Below are 23,622 nucleotides of genomic sequence, written 5' to 3'. Positions count from 1 at the left end.
TGGGCCTAGAGGACAAGCTACCCTGCCGCTCCAGAGGCGTCCAAACAGGAGAGGAACACATACTTCCTGGCTTCAACCCCAATGAGCCAGCCCAAGCCCAGGGGAGTTGTGAGGGAATACACCCCCATATTTCCAGCCTACTCACTATTGGAATAATCTTTGTACAAAATATGCCTGGTAAGGTATCCTTTGAAAACTCATCATTTGCTGGTCAGTATTGTCCTGGTAAAATATGTGTGGCAATATTATATGAGAAGTTATAAGATTTCCCTGAACGGTGCTATTAACACACGTTCCAAACCACACAGCCCTGCGCAAATGGAAGCTGGCAAACAGCTGTCCTAAACAAAGGAATGTGCGCTCTGCTTAATTTGCATGTAAGCAGTAAACAGGGTCATCAAGCAGGAAGGGAAGACAAAGGAAATTCAAATAGGTGAAAAAAACATCAGGGAACATCCTTGCACATAGACTGGCTCCTGCTTCTCAGTTGGAACCTCAGTTACCAAGCGGTGCTGCATGTGCACAGGACACTAGCTAGCTTAGCGAAGTAAGGACACAGCAAGCGCAGCCTGCCAGAAATACACACACACCAGCTGCAGTCGCTGCAGGGATTAGTGCGGTTATCTGAATGAATGAGGATTCCATAGCTCCGTCACTGAATTGATTCACAGGCAGGCAGGATCCTCCAGATACAGAAGCACGGGCTCATCAGAATCTCTGTACAATGCTGGGGGTCATTTTGTTCAGTGCAGTGATGGGATTAGGGACTGTAATAACATCCCTGACCACGAGGATCTCAAAGTACTTTTACAACTCTGGGCCAGCCTCACAACTCTCCTGGGAATGGGGTGAGCATCTGTCCCATTTTACAGATGGGGAGACAGCAAGATGCTCAAGATCACAGAGCAAATAAACCATAGAACCCAGGTAGGGTGACCAGATGTCCCAATTTTATAGGGACAGTCACGATATTTGGGGCTTTTTCTTATATAGACTCCTATTACCCCCCACCCCCATCCCGATTTTTCACACTTGCTGTCTGGTCACCCTAAACCCAGGAGTCCTGACTTGCAACCATCCCTGCTCTATCCACTAGCCCACACGCGCTTCTGCAATGAGTATGTGTGGCTATTACAGTGGGTGACTGATCATGTGTTTTAATGTCAAGCAAACAGCTAAAGGAATTCAGTGGCATCAAGGCAGCAGAAAGGCTGTGGCTGGAGACACTCAAAAGCCAGGAAATTCAGCATGATGCTCTGGCACATACAGGTGGGGTTAAGTTGCCATCTCTAGTACCTCACTCTCTGTAGCCAAGTGACTGATTCCTGGAAGGTTTTGCAGGTTGCAATCTCTACCCCTAATGCTGCATTAGCCAATCCGGATTATTTATACCAACAGTCTCTTCAACAGAATTGGATCACACAGCTCTGGTGGGGCTTCCCAGACAGTCTGAGCTCCTCCTCCAAGGAGGGATCAGAGTTTCGGCTCAGCCCAGCAGCCCTGAAGATCCTCCCAAAGCAAAGGAATCCAGGCTGCCAAAGCCACCTGCAGCTGGGAGATGTAGGCCCCAAACCCCAGCCTGAGAGTGAATAGCAGAGAGCTAATGCCGTTGCCACACACCCCGCACTGGGGGCCCCGAGGCAGGGGCTGCACAGGCGAAGGGCTGGAGCTGGTTGTCCCCAGAGACACACTCAGAGCAAATGCACCACTAATTAGATGGAGCCAAAGCTAATTCATTCTCTGGAGCTGGCACGTTCCCCAGCACAGGAGGTTCAGCATCTCCTCTGCCAATGGCCATCTCAGGCACACAGGATCTGAGTCAAAGGCACTCTCCAAAGCCTCCATTTACAATGCAAGGAGCAATGCTAGCCCTGGAGCATCAATCCCCAGGACGGCCCAGCCAGAGAGCTCAGGCACACACAGGGAGAGATGCATTACAAACCCAATGCCACCAAGACAAGACTGGCATAGCGCGGCAGGAGCACAATGTGCTGCAGTCAAGGCTCAGGCGGGATGGTGTGACATTCCATACCTTGGGGGAGCGTACTGTAACCCCCATATTCCTCATTTTCAAATAATCATGATCTTACCTTGCAAGGCATGCTTTATATGTATCAGGGGAAAGATTATGATCTGCTGAAAGTCATTTCTCTATCCATATATGTATATCATTAATGCATATGAAGTTATGAGAATTGTGTAGTATGGTTGTCACTAAAATGTGCTGTAAGTTGGGGGAATGAGCCAGATATTAGCTCCCCAGAGGAAACAGCAAGGAAAGTAACAAATGCCCGGGCAGGGTGTCAAACAACCCATCAACAACCATTGTCCAGCAAGGAAGCTACAATGCAATGACTCATCAGCATGAGGCCACACCAGGGGAATTGCTCAACCTTGCTTGGAGAGAGTAATGCTCACCTGACTCTGAAGAGGGGGGCAAAGCCAAGGGGGAGGAAAGAACATAATAAAAGGGAGAGACATTTGCCATTTTCTTCCTCTCTCTTCCACCTACATCTACAGACACCACCACCACCAAACGACTGAAGTGCTAATCAAAGGGGAGAGCCTGACTGAAGAGCAACCAGCCAGCCTGTGGTGAGAAGCATCTAAGTTTGTAAGGACATTGAAAGTGTTAAGATCACTTAAAATCTATCTTTATAGTTAATAAATGTGTTTGTTTATTCTACCTGAAGCAGTGCGTTTGGTTTGAAGCATGGCAGAGGCTCCCCTTGGGATAACAAGCCTGGCACATATCAATTTCTTTGTTAAATTGACAAACTCATATAAGCTTGCAGCATCCAGTGAGCATAACCCGACACTGCAAGACCGAGGTTCCTAGGGTTGTGTCTGGGACCAGAGATATTGGCTAGTGTCATTCACTTGAAAGTACACCTCTACCCCGATATAACGCTGTCCTCAGGAGCCAAAAAATCTTACTATGTTATAGGTGAAACCGTGTTATATCGAACTTGCTTTGATCCGCCGGAGCGCACAGCCCCATCCCCCCGGAGCGCTGCTTTACCGCGTTATATCCGAATTTGTGTTATATCGGGTCGTGTTATATCGGGGTAGAGGTATAGCTGGGAGCAGCTTACATGCCAGAAGCTGTGTATGAACATCCCAGGAATAGAGTTCTCACAGCAGAGCAGGGTCAGGCTGGCTCCCAGAGTCAAGGATTGGAATGACCTAGCAGACCACCGGTCCAGATAACACCAGAGGGGAAGGTCACAGACAGCCTTTCATCTCCAGCCATTACATTTCAGATCACAAAACACAGTGCAAACAATCTACAGGGACTGCATGCCTCAGCTGCATGGCATCCCCTCGCGCCACCCTGGGGCACTGGGACTCGGAGGGAAGACTGGCCCCTGCTAAGCACTAACACCATGTCCCGTAACACCTGCCTCTGCCTTTCTCTCAATCCCCCACCAATTACTGACCAGGCCCAGTGCTGTTCTGCTTCTGAGATGTGTTGAGCTCACCGGTCATGGTGGTGTGGCTACACACAGCCTCCACAGGGGCAGGAGTGAGGGGGTCTAATGTGCGCCACACCAGCTGATGCTTTGTGGGGGGGAAGAGGAGGAAGGAAAGTAAAAGGGAAATCATTGAGGATCTTGGAGGCCCAGAATGCCACCTTCCCCACTTCAGAAGCAGGGGAATAGCTCAGTCCCTGCCCCTCCTCAGAATGGACATGAATCAGAACCTGCAGCCCGGCTCTTCCTTGCAGGAATCAAAGGTGCAGTATCTGTAACTGTATCCGTCCCCGGGAATACAGCTAAAAATAGCCAAAGGTCAGCATGCCCTGCTGCATTATTATCTTGTTGAGATGCCCAACATGGGCAGAACAGAAGGTGAATAATCCATCACCAGGCTCTAGCATACCCCGTGCCTCTGCTCTCCCCGGCAGCACAACCCGCCCAGGCAGCTGCAAGCCACACTTAACTTAATCAGGTCCCGTCATCAGTCGGGCCGGCTCAGCCATCTGCTGGTAGAAGCCGCCTGCACCCTCCACACAGAAAGATTAATGCCCCAGCATAGAGCCTGCAGCAAAGCAGCCAGCTGCGGCCCAGCTCCTTCCTACCACTGGAACCATCACATCCACTGCCAGCCACACAGCCTCTGTCACTGCCAAAGCCCTTTGCTCAGGAGGTCAGGACAGTGCCCGGACGGTGCCCAAGCATGGCCCACAACCTGCCAGGGGCCCAAGGGCTACACTGCATCTATCTATCCCCAGGAGGGGTTGAGGACCTGGCGTTGCTCTGAAAGGGGTGAAACATATGAGGAAGACACAAGGCCATTGGGGTCTGAACCAGAGAAAGTTTGTGCCTTATCCAAGCAGAGAGGACACCATGCCTCTCTCAACACGGCACTTGCAACACTGTGCTGGGAATATGGCACTGAGGCTGAGCTCCACTGTGCCACGAAGACAGAGGCAAATTGGAGGGAACCAAGAAGAGCCACAAAATGATCAGGGGGCTGGAGGGAAAGGCAAAAGCACTAATGGCCCTTTGTAGTCACGGCTCCCCTGATGTCAGTGAGCATTAGGTCAGGCCCCAGATCTGCAGTACCTGGCCGAGCAAGTGCTAAGAGGAGCTGGGGGAGGAAACTGTTGGTGTGGAGTTGAAATTAAGGCCTGTTGACCTGAAACCTAATCCTCCGAACAGGAGCAGGTTCCCCACTAGGGCCACGGCAGCTATCCCAAGGGTGCATTCCCCAGGCATGGTTACATCCCGTCTGATCCTAATTGCTCAAGCAATGGGGCTCCCAGCCCCTCCACCCCCGCCCCTCCTGCTGCACTGTCAGGAAATTGGTCCCTGAGACTCAGCCTAAATTTTCCTTTTCATTCCCGCACAGCCACACCCCGTTGGGCTTTGCCCCCCTCAACTGCACATGCCTCTCCTAGCCTAGCACTCGAATTGGCTCCCTGGATGACCTACTCCCAGGAGGTCAGGCGCAATGACCCGCCAGGTGCCCTGCAGAAGGGAAGGGCGAACGAGTTTGTGTCCTTGCCCCTCAGCTTGTCTAAAATACCAGGCAACGGGGAGCCTCCCTCTCCTTGCTGAGGGGTGGGGCCGTCCCAAAGGTTCAGCAGTGCGGGACTCGCCAGCCCCCCCCACACACACACACACCTGGGGAAAGCTGCCACCACTGCAACGTCAGCATCCTGCTGCGGATCTCAGCAAGAAGGCAGGTTCCTAAGTGGGAACAGCAGTTTACGAAACAAGCCCGCTGGATGGGCGGCTTTGCCAACTACCAACGAGCAGGAATGACACAACCCACACCCCTTTATGCAGCAGAGAAGCCCCCCTCTAAAGGGCCAGCTGCTGTCCTGACCCCAGGCAGCTGTGGTCAGACCAGCTTCCTGGGCCACAGCATCACTTCAAGGTTCCTCCCCACCCTGGACTCTCAGCCACGTTCTCCCAGAGATCTCATTGGTTGGGTTGTTTGCAGAGGGTGCACACTGCTTGGTGCCCACCCCCAGGGAGCTGGCCTCACTTCTGACAGACTGGGGATCCGTGTTCTGCACCCCAGTGCCCAGAGGCAGCTGGCCTGGAGGGGATGGGGTGAGCCTCATGCTTTCCCAGAAGCGGATAACGTGGGCCAGAGGGGCTGCAAAGTAGGGGCCATTTAGGCTGACGGGAAAGCCCCAACTGAGGGAAGCTCACCGGTGCAGGAAGAGACGGGGCTTCTAGAAAGCCAGGGAGCTGGGAGCAGAAAGGAGGCTGCAGGGAGTCACTGGCAGTCACTCTCCCTGAGACAAGGGGGAGAAAGGGATTTGGACCCAAGAGGAAGGGTTTGTGTTGTCTAGCAACCCAGGAGATTGGGGTTTGGTTAGAAGGGTGGAGAACGCGAGGCTGGGATAGGCAAGGTAGGAAGCACTCCAGGGGAGAGGCAGGAAGGTTTGTGCTAGTACAGAGCTCTGCTGCTGGAGATAGAGTCTCTAGTAGGGTCCCAGTGTAGGGAGCGGGCCTGAGTTCCCCTGAGCGAGTGGCACAATCTAGGCTGTGAACTTGAAGACTGTCCAGAACCATTTGCTCTAGTCACAGAGGGCAGTGGGGTTAAGCACAGCTTGGGACAGCGTGGAAGATGTTGACAGTACTCTGGAAGGGGAGGAGCACTGTTACTTGGTCAAACGGCTAGGCCCCGAAGATGGGGCGCAGCAGCTCCCGAGGAACAAGAGAAGGGCCACAGTGTGAGAGTGTGAGACGGCAGGCTGAGGAACCACAAGAAGAGGGCCTCAGGCTGGAAGAGCTAATGCCTAGACCACCCAAGAGGAGGTGCCCCCTGTGAGTAGAGGCCCCCGTGACAGGAATCTTGACACTGGCTCCGCAAGAGACATATTTTGAATACAAGCCTTTTCCTGTCTTTCATTCAATGCATAGAGAGACTGTGCCCGGAGCCTAATCTCAGACAGCCCCTCCCAACTGCCCCAAGCCTCCTGCCTCCCACGCAGCACCAGGCTCTGGCAGAACTGGGAATGAGTGCCGACACACCGACTCCTGAGACTGAGTGGAGAGGAGGCACCCTGCAGCCTAGCCAGCTGAGCTGCACTGTGGATCTTCATCCCTGCACAGGCCTTCACCTTCTGCAGTTGGGGCCCAATTCTGGGGACGTGGCATGCTTTCACCTCTCATTGGGACTTCAAGGTGAGTTGGGAGCACTCAGCATCCCACAGGATCAGGCCCTGGGAGACGCTCTCCATCAATGGCACTAGCACATTTACCATGCCCTGATGCTGCCCCCTTTTCTGTATTAGGGGACCCTGGTCTTTCTGTGTTGGTGGGTATACACCATACTTGTCATTGATTCTACCCTCCAGCCAATGACTCTGCGACAGAAATCCCAGCCCAGAATTACATGGCAGGATAATAACATTGATCCCAAAGACACTAAACCGCTATCAAACCCATGCCAACTCTGGGAATTTAATCAAAGGACGACAGGCTTTCAGCATGGAGATTAATCTGGTCAGAACGGACTACAGCTCCGCACAGCCTCCCCCAACTCCAGCTTCTCCCCTCCACTGCTCAGTTCTCAGGGGCCAGGATGCATGTGAGGCTGGGAGAGATGAAGATAACTTTCCTTCAGGTGTTAAATGGCTGCATATTGGGAAGAAGCAACTGAAATCTTCCTGATCTCTGGTGGGGCAAAGGGAGCAGCTGGGCAGGATGCTTTGGGAAATTATGTGGGAGTGGTTGCTTTAGCAACAAATTATCTTTAATACAAACCAAATTTGCTTATACAGCATCACACATTTGGTGTGGCTGTCAGGCTGGCAAGAGATGCCCTGACACTCCCTGGAGGGTGATTCATCTCTGTAGCCACAGATCAGGTGCAGTCCAGGCAGTGGCAGTGCCAGTTTTCCCCCACCTCCACCCAGTGCTGGAGTCCTAGAAAATAAGTGCCAAGCAGGTAGCAGAGGGGAAGTGGAGGGAGCTGGGAGGAAGATAAGGGCAGTGAGAGAGCTGGAGGATGCCCAGGGGAGCAGGGGATGACTTCCTGTGGAGCCCATCCTGTGCCCACCTCCCCCCTACCTGTGCCCAGCTCCCTGTGGGGGGCTCTGCTGCCCAGGCAATCCCACTGCCCAGCTCCCCACATTGCCCAGCTCTAGCTCCGCCCTAGGCTCCTGGTAGCTCTGGGCCCCCACGCTCCCCTGCCTGGTCCTGGCTGCAGTGTCTCCAACTCTTTCTACACTGACACCTCTCCAAGAGCCCACCACCAGGGTCCAGCACCTGCCTCTCAGAGGACACTCTGCAGCCAGTGAGAGAAAGGAGCAGGCGGCCTGGGACTGGCAGAAGTACTATAACACTGTTCAATCTCCCAGAATGGTGTTCTGGAGCATTCTGACACAACCTGAGCACTGCCCCCACCCCTTCTCAGCCCAACGTGCCTCAGCCATGACTCTCAAGTGCAAAGGAGCGGGGTCTACAGGGCTGAGACTGGCAATGGTTTTGGTGATTTGGACACCTGCTAGCTGGGAAATGGAACCCACCAAACTCATTTCACGAAGGCCACCAGATGGCCACCAGGGGGTAACAACTTAGGGTCATTTGGAATTCTTTAGCAATGCTAACCTTTTAGAGAGGCACTTTCCTGATTCAGCAAGGCTGTTACCAATAATAGGTGGTAACAGCATCGCTGCATGGCCAAAGCTGCCCAGCTGCAGGAAATCCCAGAGTAGGGGCCTCAGGACAAGTGGGTCTTGTTTTTCAAAAGAGCAAGTGCATATGCAAGGGCCCTGGATTTGCTCAGGGCAGCCCAGTAGCCCTGGTGGGATGCAGGTAAACTGGGGTGTGGATGTGCCCATAATCATCAGAGAGATTCCTCTGCAAGGAGCATGAGCTCTCATGCCTTGCCTCACTCAGACTCTGTGCACTTCCCAAAGAAACAAAGTGAGGATAAAAGCTACAGGGCATTCCTGACTTCACCAGGAACCTGGTGGTGGAGAAAGGTGCCAGGATGCCATGCCAGGGGCCATTGGCCTCTGCTTGTCGACAGCACGGGCAGTGGCACACATAGGAAGAAGAGGCTCCAGTGTCTGGGGCCCAGTGGCCTCTCTGCTTCCACTTTCAACAAGGAAAACAGGTGTGATGTGGGCACTTGAACTGAGACACTCAGCTTATTTCATGCCAGCCAATCAGCCAGCAGGTGGGATGGTACCTGGGGATGGACTGAGATAAAGGACCTTCACCTGACTCCCATCCTCCCCCAGCCAGTTCCCCCCCCCCGGGGTGATTTGGAACCTGTTCCATTTGCAGTGAACAGCTGCAGCTTGGCTTTCCCCTCCCCGGAGCCACTCAGCCCTCCCAGATTTGCTTTTTACTCCACACACGTTCCGCATCAGAAAAGTTGAGTAAAATGAGGGGAAGGGATTATCCGGGCTGCTGTTCCTGGTGCTGGCAGAGCTGCGGATCTGAGGTTGGGCCCAGGTTTCCCAGTCGTCAGCGCAGCCCTCCCAACTAACGAGCAAGAGATTGTTGTAGCGGCAAATGAGAGGCCAAGCCAAGCCCATGTCCGCGTTCAGCACCATGGAGAGCTGCCCGAGGCATGGCCCGGACTGACCCAGCCAGCCTGCGGGAAGGACCCGGGAGGAGGCAGAGGCGCCCCTGCATGGGGGGAAGAACACAGGACGGCAAGAAGCAGCCGGGGACCCATGGGCCGCTCGCTCCTCCGTGCAGAGAGCCCTTTGCAGACCGTCACCCCAGCAGGTGTCAGCCCGGTGACCAGCAACAGGTCTGCAGCGAGCCAGGGACCCACGCCCCCAGCGCCCGGCCCAGGGTGACGGGCTGGCGCTCTGCCCCTCCTCGGCATAGCGCAGGGGCACGGCTCTCTCTCTGCCCGGCCACGGCCCCCTCCCTTCCCCGGGCACGGCCCCTTGCCCGGCCGGCCCCCGCCCTACCCGGGCACGGCCCCCCGGCTCTCACCGTCGCAGTTGACCAGGATGATGGCCAGCATGTAGTCCTTGCCCAGCATGGCCTCGGCGAGCCGGGCGCCCGGGGAAGGGACAGGACGCGGCGAGCGGCGGCTGCAGGACCAGCGGCGGGCTGGAGCGCGGGGAGGGGCTGGGCAGGGGAGGCGGGGCCGGGGGAGGGGGCTGGAGGGGAGGTGCACGGGGAGGGGTAGAGGGGAGGGGCAGTGGGTCCGTGGCGTGCCGGAGGCCAGGCGAGGGGGAATATGGGGTGCGGGCCGAGGGGGCTTAAGTGCAGGGACAGGCCGCGTCTGTGGCCAGGGAGCTGGCCAAAGGCGGCCACTCCGCGCAGTTTCCATCCAGGGCCACTGCAGTGGGGAGGCAGAGGCCTGGCAGGAGGGGCTGGGGCGCTGTTCGGCCCTCAGCGGAGCCCTGGCTCCGCCTTCCGGGAAGGGAGCAGCTGGCCAGCTCTGTTCAGCAGAGATCCGGGTCCAAGGAGATCCTAAGGTTCCCACTGGCTCCCACACCCACCACCCTAGTATCTGTAATGGGACCCGACGCCCCTTTCCCAGCAGGGCCAGGAAACCCGAGTGGTCTATGGAGACAATGTTGAGAGCAGCTTCTTTTTCCAGTGAGACCAGATTCAGCCACCCATCTCTGCCGTAGGGCATTTGGGAGAGGGGGTGGGGAGTAGCTTCCCACACAAAGCTGTAGGAGGAAGGATTATTGTGAGCAAACTGCTGTTGTCTCTAGCTTTCCGTGCTAGAAACACCTCCCCCAAGGAGCAGAACTCGCTCTACGGTGGTAAGTACAGGGATTGGGGTTCTTGGGAGCGGAACACTTGGTATTTAAATGAAATATAAAGGGTTCCACTCAGCCCCACTCAGACACAAGCTAAAGAGGCAGCTCCTTTCTGTGCCCTGGGGGACAAAGTTCAAGGCTGGCTTTGACCATCACACAGTCCCTCCTCATTCAACACACTCCCCCCAACTCTGCTTCACACTGAAGAGGGCTCCTGACCTTAGAAGGGTCTCTCTGTCTAGCTAACTCTAAAGAGTCATCCCATTCCCAACCCCACTAAGAGGAAACATGGGCTTGTAGGTAAACCAGAGGGCAAGGAGTCAGGAGACCAGGGCTCTGTTCCAAGCAGTGCTGCCACTGACAATAAATCACTTCCTACTCTGTTTCCTTGGTTTACACATCTGTTGGGAGGCTTAATTGCTCAGTGCTGGTAAAGTGCTTGGAGATTCTCAGCTAGAAGGTGCTAGAGACAGGCAGAGGACTATTATTCAGCATTTATGAAATGCCTGAGCTAGAGAGCTGTCTGGTGTTTCATACTCACCTTAGATTCCAAGGCCAGAAGAAACCATTGTGATCATCTAGTCTGACCTCCTGTGTAACACAGGCCAGAGAACTGTCCCCAAATAATTCTTAGAGCAGATAATTTAGAAAATCATCCAATCATGATTTGAAATTTGTCACTGATGGAGAATCCCCCATGACTCTTGGTAAATTGTTCCAATGGTTAATTACCCTCACTGTCAAAATTTTATACCTTATTTTCAGTCAGAATTTGTCTAGTTTCAACTTCCAGCCACATTCCAGCAGGGATAAATGAGGTTGCCTTGTCGTTATAAAGTTGAAGGTCTCAATGTGGTTCTCAAACATTTTATGAATTTGGCTTCCCAGAAGGAAACAGCTTTATCCCCATTTTACAGCTGGGCAAAGTGAAGTTGAGAGGCACAAAACAAGGTCACACAGTCAGTCAGAAGCAAACTGTGAACAGAACCCAAAACTACTGACCCTCAGTGTCCTGCTTTAGCCATTGGATTACACTGCCTTTCTAATGTTATCTGAAGGTCTGGAAACCCTTAGGGTGGGATTATCAAAGGCATATTGCAGTGAGAGGTGCATTAAAATGGCCCCAGATTAGATTGGATATCAACTGAATTAACTGGTCAGTGTTAGTAAGGTGCTTAGAAGATCTGCCTGGGGGATATCTGTGAGCATGCTGGTAGCCATAAGCACATGGGATCACTATGTCCACTCTGCAGCTGTCAGTGTGCCTATGGTTTATCCTTGCATACTGGGCAGGTAGCCATGTTCATGTGAACAATCTGGTATCTGTGTGCATGGTGAGCCCAATATACACATGTAGTATTTCTGGGAATGTGTGATATAATTTTTACATGGCCTATGTGTGCGTGCCCAGTGGCTGTGTATTTGAAGTATTCATGTGGACACAGGCTATGTGAATGTGGGATACTGATGGGTTAGGGTGTGCCCATGCAGTATTTGTGAGAACTTGAGGTGCCCATGTGTGCGGGGGATATCTGTGAGAACCTAAAAAAAACGAGGAGTACTTGTGGCACCTTCTATAGACTAACAAATTTATTTGTGCATAAGCTTTCGTGGGCTAAAACCCATTTCATCAGATGCATGGAGTGGAAAATACAGTAGGAAGGTATATATAGCAGTACATGAAAAGATGGGAGTTGCCTTACCAAGTGGGGGGTCGAGAGAATTCAATTAAAGTGGGCTATTATCAACAGGATGAAAAATCACTTTTGTAGTGGTAATAAGGGTGATTCATTTCAAACAGTAAACAAGAAGGTGTGAGTAACAGTTTCTTTTAGTGCTTGTAGTGACCCATCCACTACAAGAAGGTATGTTTTGCGTGCACATGGTTGTGTGTGTGCAAGTAGGGCACGTTCCATGTGCAGGTTGGTATCCAAATGCATGCGAATAAGGAAAGGGGGCATGTAGGGCATGTGAACATGGATTACCTATGTGTAGAACCCTGTGTTTTTTTGCAAATATGAAATTAGAAATAAAACAAAACATAATGTATGCAATGACAAACCCACCCGTAATGGCAGTGCCTGCGTGCTCTTCACCCCACATCGGACCCTCCCCCGACACGTGGGTAAACCAAACCCCGTCCCCAAAGAAACGAGCTACAGTATTAGGCAGGCAGGAGACACAGGACTCTACAGGGCTCCGCCCACGGCCCGGGAGGGGACAGGCATGGAGGGGAATGATGCTGGCAGCAGGTGACGTGACGAGTGCTGGTCGGTGACGTAAGGCGGAGCCCGTGACGTAACGGGTGCGAGGGACGTGCAGGCCGGAACCTCCCCACGCAGCCTCTGGTGCCCACGTGCCACCCGTCACGCTGCGGCTTGGGGGCGGGGTAGCGGCTCTGGTCTATGGTTTCCGGCTGGGACAGGACGCGTTTCCGCCCGTTTCAAGATGGCGACTACTTTGCCTTTGTTCCTTTCCCTTGAGCTGGCAGCGTCACGTGACGCATTGTGCCCAATACGCCTTTAATATGCATGATTAGGCTATATAGCGTCCGGGCTGGGGATGCTGTGTGGAGTGCGCATGTGCGAATAGAGGGCCGGGCCTGAAGATGGCGGATGATAAGGTGAGAGAGGCGCTGGGAGGCTGGGCTGTATCGTGCCCGGCTCACAGCCTGGCCCGACTCGTAGGCAGTGGTGCTGGTCCCGCCACCTGGGGGTCGGTGGGAGCCAAGGGCTCGCTGCTGTGACCCGGGCCGGGCCCCACTGCCTGCCCGGCCCCGGCCCCTCTTCCCCCGCTGGGCCCGAGTTCTCCGGGGGGTGGAGAAAGCTGCCGGTGCCATAAAGCCTCCGGCTTGGAGAGCCCCGAGCCGCCGCGTCCCCTGCCCCCGGCTCCGGCCGCGTGTTCGGCCTGGGCTGCGAACGGCGAGGGAGCATCAGGCCGAGGAACGGTTCCGGCAGCTGGCCAGTGCTGAGCGTGCTCGGTGGCTGGGCTCCGCTGCCCCGGTGGCCGTACCAGCGAAGGTAATGCTCGGTAAATACTTATCTGTGTCTCCCAAGCGTTTACCTGAGCCTGCTGCGACCTGTAAATGGGGTAACTCCACTGTTGGGCTAGATACTTCCTAGCTTTCCACTACCGCCTTGGTGCGGCGTTAACCGGCCTCTCTCTGGCTCTCCCAACCACGGAGCCTTTCTGGCGCTGCATTTTGTAATGCGCTTTCCGCAGAGTGACACGATTGCAGGGATTTCTGGTTTTACCGGTGGCCTGACCTGTAGTGCATACACCCTATGAAGGTAGGTGACACAGATCAAGCCGTACCATCTTTTCTCAAAATTACACAGCTGGAGGCTTGAAATTGAACATTTTTGTAGATTTCATTAGGCATATGATTGTAGAATGTCTGAAGTTGAAAATAATGGGCTTTTGACATTGGTTAAGCCCCTTCAGAATTGAAATGACTGAACTAAACTTCAGTAACCATGGGATATTTTTAGGCAGTCTTAATTCCCTTCTGTACAGGCCTGGGAAGCCTTAGCTTCCTACCTTTAGTTTAAAAGATAGATCAGGGTCGGCAACCTCTGGCACACGGCTCCCGAGGGATGTGCTGGCCGCAGCTTCCCACAGCCCCCATTGGCCTGGAGCAGCGAACTGCAGCCAGTGGGAGCCGCGATCGATCGGCTGAACCTGCCGATGCGGCAGGTAAACAAACTGGCCTGGCCCGCCAGGGTGCTTACCCTGGCAAGCCGCGTGCCAGAGGTTGCCGACCCCTGAGATAGATCTACTTAAAATGTGACTTTATCAACATTAGTGCAGTCTGTTACATCACTCTAGTCCAGGGATCGGCAACCTTTGGCACGGGGCTCGCCAGGGTAAGCCCCCGGCGGGCTGGGCCGCTTTGTTTACCTGCCATATCTGCAAGTTCGGTTGATCGTGGCTCCCACTGGCCGCGGTTCGCTGCTTCAGGCCAATGGGGGTTGCAGGAAGTGACGTGGGCCAAGGGATGTGCTGGCAGCCGCTTTCCACCGCCCCCATTGGCCTGGAGCGGCGAACCATGGCCAGTGGGAGCCACGATCGGCTGAACCTGCGGATGCGGCCCATAAACAAAACTGGCCCAGCCCGCCGGGCTTACCCTGGCGAGCTGCGTGCCAAAGGCTGCTGATCCCTGGTCTAGTCACTTCCTGTTCCCTCTGCAGCATGGCCTAAATGCTGTGCCAGAATAGTAGTTCCCTGAACAAAAGGAATTTGACTCTTTGTCATGAAGTTACTGAATTGCATGTTTGCAAGCAGTATGCAACATTGAGTCTTTGTTTTAATTGTGTAGGACTCAAGGCCAAAGCTGAAGGATCTTGCTTTTTTGAAGTCTCAGTTGGAAAACTTACAGCAGCGAGTGGAAGACGAGGTGCAGGCTGGAGTGGGCCAGGTAAAGCTGAAGTTCTTTAACACTTTAGCCCTAGATTAATCTCCCAAGAAGTTGTGCTGTTCTGTGATCTTCCAGTAGAATGAATGTATTCTGCTCCACTTGGAGTGCACACTAGTTGTATCTCCAAGTTGTATCTCCAACCGAGTTGAATGCTTGGTTTCACTTGCTTTCTTGGCAAAATACTGAGGTTATATTTATTTCTTCTGTGGTGATAACATTTCCCTAGACCACTGTTGCCAGGTTTGTGTAATCAGTGGAAGAAGATGACATGTTCCATCTAAGTTTTATGCATTAGGGTACACTTTTGTCCAAGAGACTATTTCATCCCCTTCTCTCCTTTTTCTCTGCAGGATGGTTCTTTGCTGGCATCTCCATTTCTCAAGGGGTTTCTGGCAGGTTACATTGTAGCCAAACTCCGATCTTCTGCAGTCCTAGGATTTGTGTTTGGGACCTGCACTGGAATATATGCAGCTCAGGCCTATGCAGTTCCCAATGTTGAAAAGACAATCCGAGACTATGTCAGCTCGCTGAGGAAAGGACCAGACTAGAGGAGAATCCTTTGGACAACAATGCACTCCAGAAACAGCTCTTCTCTTGTTAGACATCTTTGACATGATCTTAAGGGGCTCCCAGGACTGTAGCTACATATGTCATTCTGGCCCATTGTAAAACATGTGTAATACCAGATCAGTGTGAAACATCAGCAGGTCTGATTACAAAATATTATTAATCAGAATACCCTGAAGGTAGCAACCGCTGCTTTCCGCTGTCCAGTGCTTGCGAGCTTCAAAATCTGAATGTTGACAACTGCCTTTCTCACTGTAATTTCTTACCCTGCATTTTCCCCCCAGTAGACTGGAAGGGCGGCTGTGTCAGATCATCTCATATGCTATTATTACATCCCTTCACATATCGATTGCCTTGCCCAGGAAATGTGCTTTGTCTGATTTCTAGGGAGACCTCAATTTTTTTTTTCCCCTGATAAAGAGCAAACATGTTCCTCTTCTTGCATTGAGCACATAATGAATAGTTCAGTGTCTTCCTAATTAGACTGTCTTTAAATATATGGCATTTGTTGTGTCTCTCTCTCCAAGGCAGTGACTTGATTTTTAGAAACACATCTACATCCTGGAATGTTCTTGCCTCTACTGAGGCTCTGACCGTGAAAGGACCAGGTGCTATCCTTTACCCTTTGCTGGAATCTACTGCCTCATGGGAATAATTATTGCGAATGGTAGTGCTGCTGGTTCACTGCTCAGCGCTCCCACCAGGGGGCTCAAGAGAGTGCTGTGGGCACTGATGCTAGTCATGTCTGTTGCTATCTATGGCTCTCATGCACCCCTTCTGACTCTTTGTAAAGTGGATGGAAAGATCCCATTCAGCGCCTCATCAGTTGTGGTTCTTACTGAACTGACCAAGCTGGTGATCTCCTTCATTTCCCTGCTGATCTGGGACCGGAGGCAGCTGGGAGTCTCCCTGTCATGGCGCCATGCTGCCCCCTTTGCCCTATCTGCGCTACTCTATGCTGCCAACAATAACCTGGTGGTTCACATGCAGCTGTTCATGGATCCTAGCACCTACCAGGTCCTGAGTAACCTGAAGATTGGCAGTACTGCTCTCCTGTACAGCATGTTCCTGCACCAAAGACTCTCTCTGCACAAGTGGCTGGCCCTCTTCCTGCTAACAGCTGCTGGGGCGAGCTACACCTATGGAGGCCTCCAGGACCTGCAGCACTCCTCCAGCTCCTCTGAGATGCAGCTACACGTCACCCTGATTGGCTTGCTGCTCATCTCCGTGTACTGCCTGATATCAGGCCTGTCTGCTGTCTATACTGAAGTCATCCTGAAAACCCAAGATCTGCCACTTACCCTCCAGAACCTGTTTCTTTACTACTTTGGAGTCCTGCTGAACTTGATTGTCCATCTCTTGAGCAGCAATGGGGCTGGATTCCTGGATGGCTTTTCTTTCTGGGTGCTGGTAATCGTGGTCAGCCAGGCCCTGAATGGCTTGATAATGTCTGTGGTCATGAAGCACAGCAGTAACATCACCAGGCTCTTTGTTATCTCCTGCTCTATGCTTGTTAATGCCCTTCTATCCATACTGCTCTTCAGCCTGCAGCTCACTGCCTTTTTCTTCCTCGCTGTCTTGCTGATCGGCTTGGCAGTTCACTTGTATTATGGAGTCAAATAGACTCCACCTTGCAGCTCTGTGGGAGACATCTGGTTTTGAGGCTATAGCTGGCATGTTCTGGGCTATTATGTCGGGGTGGTAACTGCTTGTTGCTTTTTTTTTTTCCTCATTTTTATGTAACAAATGCATTAGTCTGGCCTGGCTGCCCTCTTAGAAGGCAGTTTCCCTTCAGAACCCATCACCTGAGGTTAGGGACAAGCATGTGTGAGGCAGTAGGACTGCAGCTGAAAGCTACTGGCTATCACAAGCAGACCTTGCCTGTAGCTAGCACGTGCACTGTAAGGAATTGCACTATTGTGCAGCACGAAGAAGTGGGAGGGGATATATTGCATGGGCTCTGTATTCCGCATACAGGGACTCAGCCCCGCAAGGCGCTGACTCAGCAGCCCCTATTGGTGGGCCTGATCCTGCAGACAATGTATCCCTTTTGGGGGAAGGGTGAGAGGGCTTCCTGGTGAAGACTAAGCCAGTGACGTAACAGCAGTTTAATGGTGTCCTCTGTGACCATCCCCCATTTTCCCTTTTTGCCTGAGCTCCCGTCCTCAGGCCCTTTCTTGGAGGGCTCTGAGGGACTCTCGTTACAGCTGATCAGCACCATTTCCATCTCATTCAGGGACCACTTGTGTGATGTGAGCTGCTTCCTCTCTCTGGCTGTGCCTGGTGCCTCCACAACACTCTGAGCCCTGATCCAGCTGTTACAGATTCAAAGTGCCTTTTGGAAGGGGGATAGTCCCAGTTTTGTGCACATCCTGTGCAGTGAGCTGCACATTGATTCCAAGGCAGAGCCTTGTTCTCAAGCAACGTATGGCGAGTGTATTTCCCAGACCCCTTCCTACCTGCTGCTCTCATCTCTGTAACAAAGCATCAAAGAGCTGTTGACTCTTCTGTCAGTGGAAACGATACGTGTAACCATCTCCCTGGAAAGTTCCAGTGACATGACGAACTGCTGTTCAGCTGGGGGCCTGTGTGTGCATGGTTATCACTAAGATGCCTTGCGCACACACACTGGCACACCCGTTTCTCAAAATCTGGCTCTTAACGTGTAGTAGACTCCTGGGCCCAGATCCTCAAAGGCACCTAACTCCCATTGATTCCCCTGGGAGCTAGGTGCCTAAATACCTTTGCAGAGCTTAGCCCTGGTCACCTAGGCCCCAGCTGGAACCCATCAGGTGAATCTGTTGCTAGCATCTGCCTGTTTGCCAGGTACCTAATGCCCACAGCTAACTTCTCTTGCCCTTTGGATTGAAGCATAGATCTGTATCTTCAGCATGAAAGCAGCTACTGTTGAGTGTTAGCTGAGCTGTCAGCTATGATGCACGGCAGGAGCTGGGGTGGTGGCTTGAAGGCCAGAGGAGTTCCCTGTTGATTGGGAAAGAGGAAAATAAAATGGTTGGAATCATTAAGATGCCCAGAATTGAAGACGGGGATGATTGCCGTGCTCGGGCAGGGTCTGGTTTGGCAACCCTGCAGACTGATCCCTCTGTTTAGCCACAGAACAGTTGCAGGCCTGGCAGTCCCAGCTTCCCCCACATGTGCCAGTGGCCCACCTTGAGGGACCCCATCTCTGTTCAGTCTCCATGGTCCAGTCAGGGCCACCGGGGGTGGGGGGGCGGCAAGTGGGGCAATTTGCCCCAGGCCCCACAGGGGCCCCCAGGAGAATATAGTAGTCTACAGTATTGCAACTTTTTTTAATGTAAGGGGCCCCTGAAATTGCTTTGCCCCAGGCCCCCTGAATCCTCTGGACGTTCCTGGTTCCAGTCTGTTTTTGGGGTCTGCTCAGGCAGGCCAGTTGTCAGCCTGGTGGTGGTGATCTGCCCTCTTGAAAATTGTCCTTGCCAAGTCCTTGGTTTCTCCATAAATGACTAAACCGTTTACAAATGACTGACGGGGTGGGAGGAAGGCAGCTCCCTGCTTTGTGCCAGCCAGCCAGTGCAGGAGCCCAAGCAGTCAGCTTGGCAGGGGAGAGCTTTTTGCTCTGCCATTCCCGGTACCAAACCTCAGCAGGGGTCTGCGTGTACTGGGCAAGGGGTTCAGCTGTCTCCAGAGTAGGGTGTCTGAACAGGGGCTAATGCTTCCTCCCTAGCCTAGAAATGCAATAAAAGTGCACTCTGAGAGGCAGGGCTGGAGCTTTGGGTTTTCCCCCTACACCTTTCCGCTGCCCATGCTTTCCTCTCCAGTGCACCTGCCCTTCAACATGCAGAAGCCACCACATGCATCTGCTGCTTCCTGAGACAGGGGTCTGACTACATTCCACACCCCTGCCAGCTCCAGCTCAGTCTGCCCTGGAGTGTTGTGCTTCCCAGCATGCTGTTGGGCAGATCCTGTGCTGGGCAGCCCAAACTCCCTACCTCAGGGAAGCTATGCCTCATCTCATGAATTGAGTTGTCCATTTCCCACTGTGCCAGTGCCAGGCTGGGGCAGGGCAGGGGGCAGCCATTCCTGCTACAGGCCTCTGATTGCCACTTGACCTGGAGTCCTCATGGGAGCAGTGCAGCTGCATGGGGCTGTTGCCCTGCTTGTCAGCTGACGCCTGCAGCAGTGTGTGTTTTTGAGAGCATAGTGACTGTTTAGCCTGTATAAATGTTGGGTTTGTATCTGGATTTGTACCAACTTAGGTTTGACAAGGTTCAGTTCCTGTCACCCCCAGTGCGCCAACAGCAACGCCTACCCTGGCGCTGGCTGTAGTATTAAAACCTGCATTTTCCCAGCCCTTGTGACTGTCTCATTCCTATCCTCTTGCTGGCAGGGAGACTGGTCGGACCAAACAGGCCAATGCCCAGCCCCTAGTCTGACCTCATTTTAATGTGAGTGTGTCTCTGGATTGGAGCGAAGGGCCCTTCCTCAGTGGAGCGCAGCATCCTATTGGAACCTTTGAATACACTGTTTATTGAGAGTCTCATTGGTTTATTTCAGCTGGCAGCAGCCTGAGGGAATGAGAAACCTGTGCTGGGTTCCTGGTCCAGTTGTCTCATGCAGTTCATTTCCCATAGTATTTCAGCAGTGCTTGCCAGCCCCATGGGAGCACAGTTCCCCACATTGCTGACAGCCCCAGCCCCTTGGAAAGAGGCACCTGGGGCTTTGTTCAGCCTTTCCCCAGGGGTGCAGAGAGAACCCTTGTTCTGGACAGCTTGTCAGAGCCCTGTCTGGATGCATTTACTGTGACTACCCATGGAACTGCTCCCAAATGCTGTATCTGCCTGCTCATGCTCTTACTGGGGTCCCCTGCAGTACGCACAGTGAACTGTGTGCCTCTTCCTACTTGTTGGCTGAATCCGAAGGGGGAGTAAACCAGCAAGAAAAACAAGCCACCCATATGTTTGTTAGGCACCCTGCCCCATGGGTAAAAGACTGTCACCTCCCAAACCTTTCTGGGGAGAAGGCCCCACTTGCTGTTGGCACCATAGGTGCAGGCTGCCAGGATGTGTAGGGAAGGTGCAGTAAGTCCTGCTGAGGAAAGGGGCTGAGCTTAAGCTGCTGTCTGTAAAGGCTGTGATCAGGTTGCCCATTCCCCTGGGATGAGCTGGGGGATTCATTTACACTGCAGTTAAAAGCTATAGTGTGGCTGGGACCTGACTGGGGCAGAGCCCTGGGGTCGCCGAGGTGTCAACCCACTTAGGCTGCCGTGTAGACAGCAGCTTTCTCTAGGCTGTAACGGGGGCTCCTGCCAGGGGCTTGGCCCAGGCCAGCAGGAAATGTGGTGAATGCTCAGGCTAGGCCTGTTCCAGTGGAGTGGGTGCACCTTTTGCAGCATCTTAAATGAACAGGATGGATGGCTGCTCTCAAGGCCTAGGCCAGGTGGGCTGCACGTGCGTCAGGATCAGCGAGGGTAAGGGGGCTAGTTCTCACACATGGGGGCGGGGGGGGGGGGGGGTAGAGCGTGGTGGCCTAAATGGTCTACTTTGGGAGCCTTCAGCTAGTCCCTTAACTCCTGATTGGGACACTTCCTGGGGTGGCTGGGTATGTGGCAGTGCTGGGGCCCCTGCTCTGATGAAAGGCTGCAGGAACTGGGGGCTTAATAGTCCTGCATGTCAGCCCCTCCCTCAGATGCCTAATGCCAGGTCCCGTGGGGGCATATTGGCCTCAGCCTCTGGCACCTGCTGCAGGGAGACATTCCTCAGGTCCGGAGGAACAGGCCTGTGGCTGGACTCTGAACACTGCAGTGTGTGTGTTAACAGCTCCTGACAGCCCTTGGACTGGAGCCAGGGCCAGGTTCCTTGCTGACTTGTGCAGCTGTTTCCACTGCTGTGAGTGATTTCTGGGCATGTGAAGCTGGACCTCAGCTGTATCTTATCCCTAGCAGTTGAGAGCAGCTGCCAAGTTCTACAGTGGGCTCCAAGCCCCTGTTACACTTTGTCCCATTGCTGTGGAAAGGAGCTGGGACCAGGGTCACAGCGCACTTCCCACTGAGGGCCCAGAAGCTGATGGGAGTTGTAGCTTTATAAACCTCCGTTTGCTGAAGCTCTGCTCTCTCCCAGCCCTGTTGGGAGTGGGGGGGAGGGGAAGGTGCTGTATTGAGCTAGCCATGTGCTCACATTGCCTGCTCAGTCCCCCATAACTTCCCAGGGCCAGTCTGCCATTGCACACAGACAGCTCCCCAATTCAGCAGGTGCAGGTAAGGAGCTCCCCAGCTGCTCAGAGACCTGCTAAAACACCAGAACACCTGCCTGGCACTGTAAGAAAGGCTGGCCCAGGGGTTACCCAAATTGCACCTCTTCCCTGGAATGATTGGCAGGCATTGCCCTCCTCCCCCCAACCTCTAGTGTTCACTCCCCCAGGGGTGGGGGCAGAGCGCTCTGGCACGGCCCAGCTCACTGCTCAGGAGTGCGGGTCTGTCTGCGTGGCGCGATCAGTGCAGCCCAGCTGGCTGTGTGCCCGGAGCTGCTGGTTCTGAGCAGACAGGGAGATGGCGTCCTGGAGGGCCTCCTGCAGCAGCTTCCGGGACCGTCGATCCAGCGCATGCGTCTGCTCCTCTGAGAGACCCCGATAGGCCCGAAACACCTGCAGAGACCAGTGGGTCCTTTTACCATGCAGTGCCTCAGCCCTTCCTCTCAACCAGAAACCAGTAAAGGTCAACAAGTGAGCTGTGCCAGGCCAGAGCTGTGGCTTATGTGGGGCTGGGGGTGGGATCTGGGGTTGCAAACTTCTTCCTGTTCCAATTCAGAGTAGCATTCAGTAGCCCAGCTTGGCCAGTGGGTGGGTGTCACAATGGCTCAGCCAGGACAGGGGACTAACCCAACTGGGCAGGGCAGAGAGTTTCTCCTGCTCCTCAGGGCAGGCTCAGTGACTGGGGGAGGCTTTGCCTGTGTCCTTCCCTGTCGCTTTTGTGCTGTAGGGAGTAGCACTAAGAGGGGGAAGATGCCACTCTTCTTCAGACGAGCAAGTGTCACAGGAAGCACCCTCTGTTCCCCCTGCCTGGCAGCACTGCCAGCCACCTTATCCTGCTCTGGCACTGCAGCTTCTCTCTTCCTGCCCATCTCGCTCTCACAGAACTGTAAGCCGGGGAATTTATTAGCAATGACAGCTCCTTGGAGCACAAACGCTGGCTCCTGAGCCTCCTGTGGGGAAGGCCCGCAGGCACCTATCTAGCTTATCAGCTTCCTCAGCGGGCTGCAAGAGGCTGTCAAGGTACATCCCAGGGCCAGGCGAGATCGCCCTGCAAAGAGGGAACGCAGTGCTGTAGGGGAAAGGGGCCAGCAGCCCCCCATTGCTCCCATCCCCTTACCTCAACCCTGACCATGAGGGGCTATGCAGTGGAGCTCCATCACCCCTCAGCCCTTGGTGTGCTCTGCTGAGCCTGCCAACAAAGGGGCAGCTGGTGCCAACTGATTCTGTGATGGGAATGTCTGTCCATTGGGAAACAGGTCAACCAACTCATTGTCCATGGAGCCTCAAACAGCCAGGGGGGGTGACTGGCTTCCACTGGGCTGTTCTGGGCCATGCCTTGATCCCTCCCCAACCCCCTTATTACCGGACGCATGGAGAACGGCAGCTTAGCCCCTGGTGACCTGTAGCACATGTTGTTTCTGAGCCTCCGCTTCCAGTCTGTGCTGCTGGTACAGTGCCTCCAGGTCCTTCTCTGCCTCGGCCCATTCCTTCTGCAGTGCTTCCAGCTGCAGGGCCAGCACCGCCTTCTCCTTGGGCCAGCACCACACGTCCCGCTGGGCAGGAGGGAGCTGGGAGCGAGAGCTTTCAGGCAGGCTGTGGGGAGTCACCCTTGTCCCAGCAGAAGGGATGGGGGCCCTGCCCAAACCATCAGGCTCAGTCAGAGCTGGCTTTGCTAGCTGGGCTCACACGGAGAGCTAAGAAGGGGCTGTCCTGCTGCCTGGCCATCCATCTTGGCATGCATAACACCTGGGACTGGACCTCTCCTCACAGAGCAGCCATGGGGAAGGTGCCTTCCCTGCTCTGGTATCTTCCTGAGTCCCGTCCTGCCCGCTCAGGAATGGAGGGCACTGCCCTGTGCCCCAAGAGTCACCGTTGCCATCCAGTTTGAACTGGGCCTGAGAGAGCGGGACGGGGAGGGTCTGGGCAGTTGTAAACCAGCTCAGTGGCTCACCCGGACTAGCATGGCCTTTCAGCTGCCTGTTGGGACAAGACGGGATGGTCCAAACCTCAAGGGCAGTTCCCTCTTGCCCGAATTCCATCCTTCCCAGAAGCACCGCAAGGTCCCCTTTGCCCAGTCTGCCCTCCCCAGTGACTCATCCCATCTGCTTGTTACCCACATGCCTAAAGCCCCAATTGGCTCCCAGTGCCATAGGCCCAGCCGTCCCCCAGGTGCCTTCTTCCTGCCTCAGGGGCGAGGAGC

At 53.9% G+C, this 23,622-nt stretch overlaps 4 protein-coding genes across 6 annotated transcripts in view; 2 read left to right on the top strand and 2 right to left on the bottom strand.

Annotated features, from left to right (window-relative positions):
- APBB3 (amyloid beta precursor protein binding family B member 3) overlaps positions 1 to 9,788 on the bottom strand; it is a 37,389-nt gene extending 27,601 nt beyond the window's left edge. The window contains exon 1 of the mRNA XM_024107120.3: positions 9,426 to 9,788. Within this exon, the coding sequence (XP_023962888.2) occupies positions 9,426 to 9,768 (343 nt within the window). The 5' untranslated portion in view covers positions 9,769 to 9,788. The remainder of the gene's footprint in view (positions 1 to 9,425) is intronic.
- On the top strand, positions 8,939 to 19,524 carry LOC112059866 (SLC35A4 upstream open reading frame protein). 3 transcript variants are annotated; one of them, XM_065555828.1, is made up of 3 exons: positions 8,939 to 9,234; positions 14,529 to 14,627; positions 14,978 to 19,524. In XM_065555828.1, the coding sequence occupies exons 1-3, from the start codon at positions 9,049 to 9,051 to the stop codon at positions 15,173 to 15,175; spliced, it is 483 nt and encodes a 160-aa protein (XP_065411900.1). In that variant the 5' UTR covers positions 8,939 to 9,048; the 3' UTR covers positions 15,176 to 19,524. The 3 variants fall into 3 exon arrangements, with proteins under 3 accessions (XP_065411900.1, XP_023962889.1, XP_023962890.1); XM_024107121.3 differs by lacking the exon at positions 8,939 to 9,234 and adding an exon at positions 12,602 to 12,833; XM_024107122.3 differs by lacking the exon at positions 8,939 to 9,234 and adding an exon at positions 12,638 to 13,500.
- Positions 15,840 to 19,524, top strand: SLC35A4 (solute carrier family 35 member A4). The gene has a single exon (XM_005280840.5). The coding sequence runs from the start codon at positions 15,840 to 15,842 to the stop codon at positions 16,815 to 16,817; it is 978 nt and encodes a 325-aa protein (XP_005280897.1). The 3' UTR covers positions 16,818 to 19,524.
- Positions 19,525 to 19,711: 187 nt separating this feature from the next.
- The window catches only part of LOC101953166 (uncharacterized), a 28,532-nt gene continuing 24,621 nt past the window's right edge, over positions 19,712 to 23,622 (bottom strand). The window contains exons 15-16 of the mRNA XM_024107124.3: positions 22,823 to 22,990; positions 19,712 to 21,815 (exon numbers count right to left, since the gene is read on the bottom strand). Of these exons, the coding sequence (XP_023962892.2) occupies positions 21,633 to 21,815; positions 22,823 to 22,990 (351 nt within the window). The 3' untranslated portion in view covers positions 19,712 to 21,632. The remainder of the gene's footprint in view (positions 21,816 to 22,822; positions 22,991 to 23,622) is intronic.

The sequence above is a fragment of the Chrysemys picta genome, chromosome 8 (assembly GCF_011386835.1).
Source record: "Chrysemys picta bellii isolate R12L10 chromosome 8, ASM1138683v2, whole genome shotgun sequence".
Taxonomy (NCBI): Eukaryota; Metazoa; Chordata; order Testudines; family Emydidae; genus Chrysemys; species Chrysemys picta.
This window is presented reverse-complemented; position numbering and strand designations above follow the sequence as displayed.

Excerpts from the sequence above, each read along its gene's own strand:
- LOC112059866 (XM_065555828.1), top strand. The coding sequence starts at position 9,049 with ATGGCCCGGACTGACCCAGCCAGCCTGCGGGAAGGACCCGGGAGGAGG. Across the intron at positions 9,235-14,528 it reads AGCCCGGTGACCAGCAACAG|GACTCAAGGCCAAAGCTGAA; the intron begins GTCTGCAGCGAG and ends TTAATTGTGTAG. Across the intron at positions 14,628-14,977 it reads TGCAGGCTGGAGTGGGCCAG|GATGGTTCTTTGCTGGCATC; the intron begins GTAAAGCTGAAG and ends TTTTCTCTGCAG.
- SLC35A4 (XM_005280840.5), top strand. The coding sequence starts at position 15,840 with ATGGGAATAATTATTGCGAATGGTAGTGCTGCTGGTTCACTGCTCAGC.